This window comes from Drosophila erecta, unplaced genomic scaffold (assembly GCF_003286155.1).
Source record: "Drosophila erecta strain 14021-0224.00,06,07 unplaced genomic scaffold, DereRS2 tig00000000-arrow-pilon, whole genome shotgun sequence".
Taxonomy (NCBI): domain Eukaryota; kingdom Metazoa; phylum Arthropoda; class Insecta; order Diptera; family Drosophilidae; genus Drosophila; species Drosophila erecta.
Genome location: NW_020825194.1, coordinates 9,167,776 through 9,180,880, shown reverse-complemented (window position 1 = coordinate 9,180,880; position 13,105 = coordinate 9,167,776). Strand labels below are relative to the sequence as shown.

At 44.4% G+C, this 13,105-nt stretch overlaps 1 protein-coding gene across 4 annotated transcripts in view; it reads right to left on the bottom strand.

Moving 5' to 3' along the window:
• The window catches only part of LOC6554517 (ETS-like protein pointed), a 57,129-nt gene that overhangs the window by 3,164 nt on the left and 40,860 nt on the right, over positions 1-13,105 (bottom strand). The window contains exon 1 of one of the 4 annotated variants that reach the window (XM_026976322.1): positions 850-2,609. The exons of 2 other annotated variants lie outside the window; for them this stretch is intronic. In XM_026976322.1, coding sequence (XP_026832123.1) covers positions 850-1,567 — 718 coding nt within the window. In that variant the 5' untranslated portion in view covers positions 1,568-2,609. Of the gene's footprint in view, positions 1-849; positions 2,610-13,105 lie in introns of those variants that run through there. One more of the 4 variants, XM_015153837.2, reaches the window with a different exon arrangement.

Sequence of the window (13,105 nt, the reverse complement as noted above, 5' to 3'; positions counted from 1 at the left end):
CGCACACAAGCACAGGCCACAGGCCACAGGCACACAGATACACACGCACACAGGCACAACAACCCCGATCTAATGGTGTGCACGCTACATTAATTGCGAATACAGCGAAATTTAACACATTTCGATGTATGCACGTACACTCGTGCATCTGTGGGATACGAAAACCTGTTGGCCCATACCCATGCCCACACACACACACACACACACACACACGCGCGCGGCCCTCTAGCCGTCCCTCTCGCACACAGCAAAGAAATAAAAAGCTTTCACAGCCGCTTCGTTTCGATTCCCATTCGCTCGCAGATACAGCGACACAAGATACAGATACAGCCCCCCGTTGGCTGGCCAAAGAGTTGGCAGCGCCTCTTTAGGTGCCGCCTCCGGAGAGCGCAAGAGCATCCGTATCTGCCAGATACATCTGGGGCCGGTCGCAGGGCATCTTCTAGCGCTCAACAAGCCACTTATCACCCAGCTCAATCTGATGCACGCAGCGAAATTGGGTTCTAAAAGGTGTATTTAGTCAATTTAACGAAACTAGTGATTCGAAAGCAAATAATGTTGTAAGATGCGTCACTTTACAGGCAAAGTTCATTTTAGAATTTTTCGTGAGCTAAAGAGTAAACTAACTGTCATTATTTGCTAGTAACCAGCTGCACAATTTTTTCTCTGCGTGTATGTGCCAGCCCTCCCCTCGAACACCCCGACTTGTTGCGTGTCAAACACTTAAAAACAAATTACGAATTTAATTATGCCACCGCAACGCGTCTTCTTCTGGTTTGCTGCCTTTTCACACCCCAGCGCAATCGTAATTAAAAGCACCGTTTTTGATGTCGGTAAATATTTGCTGACCTGTACCTGAACTAAAGAAGTTGACATCCGAGTCGGTGTAGTAGGCATTCGCATCGCCCACAAAGGGCGCCATATCATTGAAGTACCCCAGTCCCAGCGAAGCAGCCGTGGAGCTGCTCAATGCCCCAACCAGATGGTTTGCGGTCGCGCTCCCGGTGGCGAATCCCTGCGAGGAGGCGCTCGACGAGGAGCCGTTCGAGCTGGAGCCGGACGAGGTGGTGGTGGTGCTGCCCGTACTGCCGCCGGATAAGCGATGGTGGGGCAGCTGGCCTGATGATCCGTATCCGTGTTGCTGCTGCTGTTGCTGCTGCTGCTGTTGGTGGCTGTGCTGCTGCTGCTGCGAGTGCTGCAGGAGTAGGGATTGCTGCTGCTGCTGTTGCTGCTGTTGCTGCTGCTGCTGCTGCATCGTGTGATGGCCGTGCAGTCCTGCCTGCTGCGCCAACTGGTGATGCGGATGGCTGTGATGGCTGTGGTGATGATGATGATGATGATGCTGAGCCAGATGGTAGCTGGGATAGTTCTCATAGCTTTGCAGGACCATGTTGTAGTTGGGCGCCGTGTGGCAATTATTGTTAATGCTGCTGCTGCTGCTGCTGGTTGTGTTGCTGTGGAAGTGGCTCTGATTGAGATGCTCCTGGAGCTGATGCTCCTTATCGCTGTCCAAGGCGTTGGCGGCACTGATTATGCTGGCATTCACTAAAAACGCAGAGGGCGGCATTTCTTCGCTTCAAAATGATCGGTACTCAAAAACGGAAACTCCACCTCGCTGGTCAAAGTGCACGTCATTGACTCTGGACTAGGCAAATCTGCGGGATCAGCTCTCAATTGATTGGAATGGTTGTCCCCTTATGCTGGTGCTACTTGCAGTTGTATTAAAATTGATTTCACTTCACTTTGGCTTCTCTCCGGTCTTTCGATGTTTGTGGGGTTTATTTTAATTTTTGCACTGTCAGTTGTCAGAACCCAGTGAATACTTTTTGGTCGTTTTGTGTGGTTTATGAATTTGGTTTTTTTCGGGTTTGGGATGCGGGTCCTAATCAATTGGATGGCCCACTGGACAATTGATAAGTTTCAAGTGTGACAAGTATGAGGGTGTGATATTACCAAATCCCTGCTCAATTTACGGGATTTCTTTAAATCAGCATGTGTGTATTTACGATCGCACTTGTTCAGATATATGTACATTTGCGGTATTCGCAGTTCACACACCGTCGCGAATTCTTAGCACTTTTGCGAATTAATGGCAATTAATTGTGGGCACTACACGATCGTCGCTCTGGCACGGGCGATAAATTAATGCGCATATCGTAACTATATGTACATTGTTTTCATGCCGCGCGACTATCAGTATGTTGGCTGTTGTTTTTGCCGTTCCTTAAATTCACATTTATTTTTTGTTTTTTGTTTTTTGTTTTATCGTTATTGTGTATTTTGCGCGCCTTTTTTCGCGATAAAAAAAAGAATGAGCGTGCCGTGTGAGGGACTTAAGATCAAGTTGGGAACCACTAGGGAGTATGGTACTATATCGAGATGGTGGGGTTACTATGTATATACACGAAGAGCATGCGACGTCAGCTCCGCCACCTTCGACATCCGTTCAAGAACTGAAGTTGCTCTGAAGTTGCACTCGGGTTGTTGGCTGTTCGTCGGCCACCTCGGCACGCGCTCTCTCTTTCTGGCCGCACCGCGTCTCGCTCGCACACAAACGACCGTGTGTGGGAGAGAACGCTTCGTGTGTGCGCTTCGGCTCGACGACTGCGACTCGCATTCCGAGATACCGAGATACAGATACGAATGTGCCAATGGCAAATAATAATAATCGAGTCGAGAATACTTTCACAGGGTGTTTCTCACACGCTCTCGCTTAACTCAGCCATCCATCGACTGACTGCTCTCTTAGTTAGTGGCAGTGACTAAAAAAAAGCCACAGCGACTAAATTAAATGGCCCGTTGCTGCGCATTTAAGGCAAGCGTTTGGCTAAGTGTCGAAACTCCTCTACTTGTTGAATGGCAACCTTAAGCGCAGCTTTATTTATCGGAATATTTGAAATTGTTTTATATCGCCTAGATAGAGTTTCTGAGAAAAGCTGAAACACAAAAATATTCTGTGTAAAATTCTTATCTGTTTCAAATGTTTCCTTTTTTTAATGACAGAAACTGTGATATATTTTCAACTTAAACGAATGTTTCTGTGGAATTTTAGCTCTTATCCATTGAAATTAGCTTCTTTTACGAATTATTCATCGCTTAAGATGTTTTTGTCAGAGACAGTACAGTTGATAGTCGAAATTGTTTTTTTTTTTCTTGAAATCATTAACAACGCCAACTCGCAAGACCCGTCAAAATGGCCCTCAGCAAATCAGAAGACAGCGAGCAGCGACGAACGGAATGAAAAGATACAAAAGTATCTCGGCCCACTGGTCAGTTGGCTGGGCTCTTGGCGATCATTACCATGATGATCGAGTGGGCAGCACATCATCAGCAAGCTCCACACAGCAAATGTATCTCACAGATACTCGCATAATGAGCCAAAGTGGGATTGGCTGCCGCCTCTCACAAACACATTCGCTCGATGAGATCATGCCAAAAAAAAAATAGGAAAACGAAAAACAGAAGACACAACAAAAAAACAGAGCAAGAAATTAAAAATTAGTTAACTATTCCAAACCGAAGGCGTACGTGTCTTTGACTTGGCCCCACTTTCAGATACACATATGTATTATTATATAAATAATTTTTTGTTTTGGCTAATGAACAGCAAAAAAAATGAAAAAATGGTGGCCATAGCTCTGGAAACGTGTTTTGGGGCATTTTTTCCGCTGTCCGTTAGCCAATGACAATTTGCTTTGGATTTTCGGGCTAAATACGAGTTCGAAACGTGAAATCCAGAATGACACGTTTCCAATTCGAAAAGAGATAGATCCATTGCTGAGTGGATAATGATATTGAACGCCATAAAGAAGCCATAGCTGAGGTGGATTTTTCGCTTATCAGGCTTTGGAGGCAGCTGCTCTTATCGGCGGGGAATCGCTTGTTGATTCTCAGCCCACTGATACCCTGATACCAATTGCAATGGCCTCAAGTGGTCGTCTTTTCTTGGAAAACTCCAATGCACAGCGAGCTGATAAAGCACAAAAGTTATGCGCTGGGGTTATTACACGAAACAAAGTTGCCAATTTAACGGCATACATAATAAATACGCATAAGGAAGCCCCGAAAAGCAACAGCAACAGCTGTTGACCATCTTTGGTTATGGCCACAAAAGGATGGCTTGTTTTTTTGGCCACTTAAGAATTCATGCAGCACAATCATATTTATAATGTAAAATATATTTAAAAAAAATGTTTTTTTCGTTAGCTTCTTGTTTTTTTCGTCTTTGATTTGCTGCGCAAAGTGCTGGAGAACAATAGAGAGACAAAAAAAAAAACACAAGCGGAAATACAAAAAACGCAGTGAAAGAAGCGGAGCTAGTACCTCCATGGGAGCGAGGGAGAGGGGCTGCCGAGAGCGAGATAGATGATGCGCCTCGCTTACGACCATTTCCGGTTGAAGCACGTGCGCACATTTTGAAGAGGAGCGTAACAACCAGCGAACCCCAGCTACTCCTCCCAGTTCGCCTCCTCCCCAGGCTGCAGCACATAACCCGATGAAAAGCCACCACCAAGGCAGAAAACCAATCACAATCTCATAAAACCGGCGACACTTCCACCAAAAAGGGATATAGAAAACAAAACAAAACAAGCCGAGTGAGTCTTCGCCTTGGCCTCCGTCTTCAGGGGAGTAAATGTAGATCCTACTTGCCGAAAACGCACACGTTCGCAGCCAAGGGTTAACATAATAATTATCATTGTCTTGAATAAATGCACACGCAAAAAAATCAGATCACACTGGCATGAACGCCTAAATGTATTCAACTTGAAAGAAAAGCAGCAAAACCCAAGAAACTTCAAAGTTGAAGCTAAAGACGCAGTTTATCTTTTAAATAATGTCTTGCTATATAAATAATTAATATTTCTAGTAAGGATTTGCAGTACGCAAACCTTTCTTTCGGTGTACCAAATAATAAGATGGTGTGTGCCAAAAGGAAAAAAAGGAGCAAAATGGAATAAGCATACTTTCAGTTGAATTTCAATTAAAACTCGTTCTGCTCGCACAAAAGGATTACACATCTAATGCAATAAGGATCCGAGGGAGGAGGAGTTGCAGGAAGCGCCTACGTGAAGAACAAAGACCAGAACCTAGGGATTCCATTCGGATGGGCCTGCCAACAGCTGTCGCCTGACACTCGAGATCAGCAGCCATTCAATTGATATCAAACTGGAGTAGGATGAGCCCAGCCAGGAGCTCGCTTACCCAGTTGCACGTGTGCAAATTGCACTCGCAGCACTCTGAGCCATGTTCCCTGGTTCCCTGTTCCCTGAGATCTGTGCGCTCTGCGTTTTGTAGCATATAGCTGCAAGCACTTCCGGCCCCATCCCGCTAATGTAAATCGGATGTCAATGCAATGCGCGTGAGGCATATCAATTAAAAGACGAGGCGGCCGAGAGAGCGAGCGAAATGCCAGAGAGAACCTGTTGGAAGACAAGCCGCATAAATAAATAAACTGTTAGGCTGGAAAACGGAAGGAAATCGTAAACACAAGCCAGTAGTTGTTGTTTTGACACGCATACTATCATAATTACAGCTCCCAGTAATACCCATTTCCCCCAGCCCACCAACTTGCCCACCTGTTCTGTGCTCTGAAGCTGATGCTTCCGTGCAGCGGCCAAGAATAATATCAATTTTCTATGTAAACCCACCTCACACCCTCGACGGGCCCCACAGCTTTCGACTGCAATTTCAGGTTGGGAGGAATACCTGCATTTTGACAACAAAATAAACACTGATCCCCCAGCAGCAGCAGCTATGGCTGTAGTTACCTCTGATTGTTGGGAGCCGTAAACAACACACACTAAATACAAACAACAATAATCATAATAACGCTGGATTCATACGCTCTTACGATCTTGAGATCCGCATGCGTTTCCACAGCTCCTGGCCGAGAAGAGCGGAAATGAAACCAGATACTTTGATAGCAACATGGCAACGCATGTGCAGCTGGCCGGCCGCCACAAGATCTCTTCACTGTACACATGTACGAGTATATTTACTGGGTACTGGGTACTGGGTACTGGGTACTGGGTATGTACTTATCGATCTTGATTAAGCAAAACGCTGCCAAGTGCTCTTGATCTTGATTTAGATTTCGATTGGGACTGCTGAAGTAGGATATGATCCTGCAGTTGCTAAATGCCGCGGATGTCATTGATCTGGTATCGCATCTGATCTGATCGGATCGTATCCGAACTGCACAGAGATCGATCGTCTGAAAACTGAGAAGTTGGCTGACTTTTGTGCGAAGATGAGACACCAACTGATGCTGCCTGGGAAATGGGCGAGGAAACCGGAGCTTCGCGACAGGTGAATCGAGATTGTGGGTCAGGTTCTAAGATTTGGGAGCGCAAATTAGGCGATCATGCTGCCAAAGATATGGCCCACAGATAAAGATACAGTACATTTTGACTGAAGATCCCAGGTATTATAAGAGATCAAGTGCACACTCAAGAACCTTATCGGGTTCGAGAGATCGTGAGAAACTGATTTCTAATGTGACAGATGTGTATCTGTTTAGTTTGCTAGTGCCGTCACTCATTGAAGACATGCAACAAAGCTTGGATTAGTTTGTCTTTCCAGGATCTATAATATTCGGATACTTTTTTCAATCACTGACGAATTGATCATGTGCCTGATCAAGTTAAAGGAATCGGATGAGTTTTTGACATGCAATCAGTACATATTTCACATCATTAATATCAGTTCACCAAACCGGAAATGATGCTGCTGGCTATTTAGGTCATAAATCAGGGGTTCTTTGATACAGGATCTCTGTTTGATGTGTGCTTCACATATGACGATAAAATGCACAATAGCTGTTTGCCTCAATATTGGCACATAAATGCCTAGGTGTCCTAATTCCCCTCCACAAGATGATCGCTTTGGGGGACCTCGGCTGTAATTAGATCTAAGATCAATAGCAACACTTTCCGTTAAACCGGAAATGATCATGCTGCCCATCAAGTGATCTTCAATCAGGACCTACTACCTTCCAGGATCCTCCAACCGTGTGTGTGTGTGTGTGTCTTTAGTTTGTCAGATGTGCAGCCGAGGAAACAGTTGGCCAGAAGACAGAGAGTGACTCGCTAAATGGCTCATTTATGGCCATTTCCCACTGCGCGGCAGCAACGCACCCAAAATGTGGCATGCGGTCACCTTCGACAACTACAACAACAACGGCTGCAACGGCAAGCGGTACGACAACAACAGCTAGCGTGCCGCAAAGCACAAACGAATGAACCTGAACCTGAATGTGAACCTCAATGTGAGTGTGAGTGTGAGTGTGAGCTGCGGGGGTGGGGCAGTTGCAACTCAAGCGGCTGACTAAATGTCAGAGTATTCTGCACCTGTCCGACTATCGCCATGCCAACAACGGCAACATCAGTGGCGAGGGATATACATACATATACATACATAGGGGAAAAAAGTGAGGAACAAACTGCGTGCGTCGACAGAATTTTTGGACAGCGACAACATGTGTTGCTGCTGTAGCGAGGGACAACTGTTGTGCACCGCTGACTGCGTTCCACTTTTACACTGCATCAAACGCAATCGTACAGAAAGTTAAATTATTGATAAAAATAGGGAAACCAAATATGCCTTCAGTGCTGATTAATCCTTAAGACTAAGATTAATATTCATTGCATTTCATTTTAGATTTATACAAATTGTGTTTAAGGTAAAAATGGGCTTATGTTTTTCTCGCCGTGTAGCTGTGCCCGGTCAGATTGTGTGAGCCTACGCACACAGATGCAGGTATCGCCCACACAATACCCGTGAGTGTGAGAACTGCAGGCAGCCTGTGTGCCTCCTGCGCCCGCTCCTGCTCCTGCTCCCTCTCCATGATCCTGCCTCCTTCCCTTTTCCTGGTTCCTTCTTCCTGGTTCCTTATTCCACTTTCTGCCCCTCCTCCTCCTCCTCCGCCACTCTGTGTGTTTACTCCGGGCGAACAAGATGCAGTCAAGCGATATAGGGATATTAGAATGCCCGACATGCGGAGCCAGGGGATCTATGGATCTTCAAGATCGCAAGGGCGGAGGACAGAGGAATGAATCTACCTGCCGGGCCACTTTGGGCTTGCCTAATTTACTTGTGCCCTCGCCGGCGCATTGTTCGTGCAGTTTTCATTCATAAAATCTGAAATCTCTACCCGGCGAGGCATTGAACTGCTCTTCGAAGGAGCAGAAGAATGAGGGGCATCTCAAGGTGCATCGATACGGAACTAAAGGAAGTAAATTACCGGATGTTGTCTACTCATTTGCTTGCTGTTCTCTTCGCCGATTCCCTATGCCCTTTTGCCCTTTGATTCAACGAAATGTCCTGCGGGCAGTCCTTTGTGAACGACCTTGCTGCTTGTTGCTCATTTTTCACTTGAAACCGAAACCAAAGCGAACCAACCAGCTGAATGCAAGCCAATAAAACATTTTGCCAATCCTTGGGATACACCTTCATTGTTTTTCTTTTCTTTTCTTTATTATTTTTTTTTTTTTTGCGTCGGTGGGGAATGGGTATCGAATGGCATGATATCCTGGGCAGCCCTTTTAATTGCACACCACGTATGCAATGCGTTTTTAATTGCCATTCAACTGTTGGGCCAACGCGGTAGTTGACGCTTTCCCACGCTACCCAACTAACTTTATATAGTTTGGTACTTTCCTTATATTATTTTCCTTTTCAATTTTGTTTTTTGATTAATGGCACAGCAAGTGCAGGAGTGACGTTCCGGCTGATTGCGTCGCAATGTCTCGTCAAAGGACACGTACAAGTTGAGCGGGTGGAGGGGAGCGTGGGAGCGCCGCGAGGGGGGTTGGGCTGGTGGTGGCAATGTTTATTGCTTTATGGCCCATAACTTTTAAACGCTGGGCTAATTAGGAAACAAGTTGAGGCGATCGAGGCGATAAGAGGTGGCAAATGTGTTGCTATTAACCTACTGCATGTGTATACCTCGTTATATCGTCTTGTAAATATGAAAATCGGATAGAACTCATAGTAAAATGGTAGTTCCTCATTATTAATTCCTGAGATGTTTTTACACAAGCTTCAAGTCGATTGCCATTTTACCAAGCGATCAAACAAAACGCAACAAAGACGCCTGGTAAGCCGCTTTTGGCCCAAACACTTTCATGCGTTATCTATGGGCATTGAGTGGCCAGCTTTGGGGCATTACAGATACTTACTAGGGCCTAAGCAAACAGGGTAAAACCTCTCAGGCAAACAACTACAACAAGGGCTGGCTGGCAAATAGCAGCGAATGAAATGAAACAATGAGAAAACAACGTGGACAGAAAAATATAAACAAATCAGCTGCGCAAGCGCACAGATCAAACGCCAAAAGGCCGAAAGGCCGACAGCTCAGAAAAGCCAAAAACAACAAATGCGGCTCCACACTTTTAAAATTGCAAGAAGATGGCGGGGTGGTGAGCGGGGGGGTCTTGAAAATTAAAGCTAAAGCAAGCTGAAAATTCAAATTTATTTACACTTTGACGCATTTAAAACAAAGAGAGCGGGAGATAGCCGTACAGCAATACAACTAAAAACAAAAAAAACCACAAGTCTGGAAAAAACATAAAATAAAAAGAAAAAAAGAGAGAGAGAACAGCCAAATGTAGGCAAATAAGTGACACAACAACAATGGCCATAACGATGTGAAAATTAAATGAAAATGAATAAAAGCCGGAGAGTGAGAGAAGCCACTAAGCAGGGCAGGCAGGTCCCAAACTGATAAAGATCAGAAAATACAGAAAATACAGAAACTACAGAAAATACAGAAAATAGCTAAAGCCGAAAGAGCAACATTAACGGAGACTGAGAAATGTTCAAGTTTTGCACAGAATTTACGAGTTCGCTTTGAGCCCGGCCAAATTGCATTAGTACCGGCCGCCGGAGGAGGGGAAATGAGAATTTTCCCACGTTCCGACTTTGGAAACTCAGGTGCTCAAAGGTGGACAAGCGATTGCCGCAAATGTGGGCAAGCCACACAAGCTACACGAAGCACAAGGAGCCGCCAACTGGAAGGTCCTGTGCACGGTGGTTGCATCCACTGATAGGCATCGCACCACCATGGTGCACCGCCACTTGCACCCCCTATCATCTGAGTCCAACATTAGCTGCCGCACTATGCCGGAATTTTGCTCACCCTCTGTAAGAGAGAGTGCTTACACTGCAAACAATGCCTTTTACTAGTTACCCAACTGTCATTGTGGAGCACTATGCTTTAAAAGTGGAAATCTTGAGCTGATATTTGATATTTTGATATTTTCTTGAAAATAAAAACTAGCAAATGTTTCTCGCTGTGCACACACCCTTATCTTTACATCCCTTTCCGATTTGTTGCACTTCCCATATACCAATTGCATTTCTATATAATTTTGTTATTTGTCTGCGCGGCGACAAGTGCTGCAACCAGAATGTTTTTCTTGTTTTCCCTGTTTTCCCTGTCAGTTCCCAAGGTTTTGGGTTAGTAGAGCTATGCTTTATAGAGGAACCGTATAGAGAGGGTGGTTTTAGGGCAGCTAGCATATTTTCCCTGCCTGGGATTTATCTTGGTTTCGAGTATTTGTTTGTTGACTTAAGCATCATAATTTCGTGTCGCTTTGAGGTTTTTCAAGTGGGGAGAGACACAACATACAACCGGAAGTGAACAGGTTGGAAAACAGTTTCGGTATTACAAGTGTTCAAAGGCAGTTGCAAAAAAGCAAGAAGGATTCGTATTTAAAAGCTGAAATCAATGTAAAATATTCATGACTCATTCATAATTATTTTTTTCCTCCTTTTGCGAATCTCTTTACAGTTCTATGCCCATTGATTTTCGCATCAATCGCGCGTGATTCCCCCAACAATTCGAAAGGAGAAAACAAATTTTCAACACAATTCAATTAGCGAACACGCGGCCGCAAAATTCAAAAACCGAAATTGTTAATGAAAATTGCAAAATGACCCCCTGTTCGCCGCGCGCCAAAGTAAATAAACACGAACTGCAATTGCTGCGGAGAAAACGAAAGAAAAGCTGATGGAAAATGGAAAAACGCCTCAAAACGGAAATATGCAAGGAAATTGCCAAGGCGCTGACAGTCGATTAATCGCGTTGAGGTCGGGTCTAAGACTAAGAAATCGATGGATAGATGGATAGATGGCTGAATGGAAGGATGAAAGGATGAGGTCAAAGGTTAGACGGATATTTTCGTGCAAATGCAACGGAAATTGCGGCAACAAAATGTCCTCAAAAGCCAATAAAATCGCTAATAGACAGTGAAAAAAGAGCAGCGGGAGCGAGCAGACATAATTTCATCAGAGTTATTAATTTTTAGCGTTGAAATTTGCTTTAATAATATAATTAAGCGCGAGCGAGACAGGCGAAGGAGCGACAAGGCGGGCAGATAGAAAAAAACGCAGCCTCACATCCGGTCAACATTTTGTCGCTCATGTGAACTCTTTTCAAAAGGCGAACGAAATAAATAATAATAACAAAAACAAAAAAAAAAGAGAGGTAAACCAAATTATCGGATGGGGTCTCTTGGAGGCCTGGAGTCTTGCTGGCTTGGGTGACTTGGTGGCTTGTCGGCTGGCAGTCTTCAAGTCTTCGAGTCTTGGCAGATTGTCTGCAAATCCAAAACAAGTTACAAGTTACAGTTCATTCATTCGCCACTCATTCATTGATTCACTCGCTGGCTGGGCCATTCATTCATTCAGTCGATCGCCAACCGGCTTTGGCCTGGCTTTTCGGATTTCCTATACTTGTACGTACGTATGTACCCATGTACATATGTAAACCCAACTCAACTTTGCTCCATTCATCCAACGGATGTTGGTTCAGCTCAGTTCTTTACATGGCATCACCCCTTTCCCCTCAGCTGCCTGATAGACAAACAACAAGCTCCGAGATTTGATTTGATTTGATTTATTTGATTCGTTTGTATGCCGTTTGCAGCGAGTTAATAATTATGAATTGGCGTTCGCTCGTTGGGCAAGCCGCTGGCAGCCTCCAGATACAAAGATACTTTTGTATCTATGTGGCTATTTCTCCATTTTGTCGTTCGGCTTTTTGTTTGCCTAATTCCTAATGATGCATAAAGTGCTTTGCCTCGTCGCCGCTTTGCAAACAGAGTTTTGAAAGTTGATTGCAAATTAATTGCCCCCGCTAACCTCTGGCCTATGTTTAGGTATTCTTAACTGTATTATTACCTTTTAATTACAGCTTTTTGTTGCGATTTATGATCTAATTGCAAGTCGAAACCCAAAGTAAAACATAGTCAAATTAGTGGTCTAATAAGAATAATTTGGCGCTTTGAAGCTAATTTCATGTTTTTTTTTACACCTTCAAGATTATCGATATCTCCAATAAGTGGGGGTTACATTCTTAAACATTTTGGGTTTGTAAATATATTTATGGGTGCCCAGATTATCTAGCACAGATATGCGCACTCTCACACGATTTAAGCCTACAAATCAGCCCGAGCTTTATAGTTCAAGGTGGTGTAAAGATGCATTTATCATTCTATATGGGTGCATTTGCATCTGAAATCAAATGCAATCCGTTTCGTTCGCTGACTTTTCGGGCCTCCAAATCCAAATCCAAATCGAGCCTCTCTTTCACTCACTCCCCCATACTATTAGCGGCTTTTGCATTATACAAATTTAATGTTTAATTTTTTCTCCCCACTACATATACACCGCTGTTGTTGTTGTTCTTTTGAGCGTTCTTTGTTTTAAATGAACTCGACCGTAACGCTTTTCTATGGCGTAAATTTACATCTACGTACGTAACGAAATAAAATGGAAATACATCAGAGTCAGATACGAAAACAAAAAAAAAAAACAAAAACAAAAAAACAGAAAATATACAACAAAAAATAACAGAAGAGAACAGAACTGAAACGTAAAGAATTAAAGTTCGAGGAGACGCCGCCGTCGTCGACAGGCGGCAACAATGGTGTTGTTGTTGCTGTTGATGTGCCTGCAGCAACATCAGCAACAGTTCCAATCCGCGGATCCACTCTGCCCCGGGAATTCCATTTGAATTTCAGGTGGGGAGGGCGCGAGGGGGCGGGGCGGCCCCTGAAAAGGGGTTAAGTGCAGGCCGCATTAGAGCCAATGTCGGTCGGTC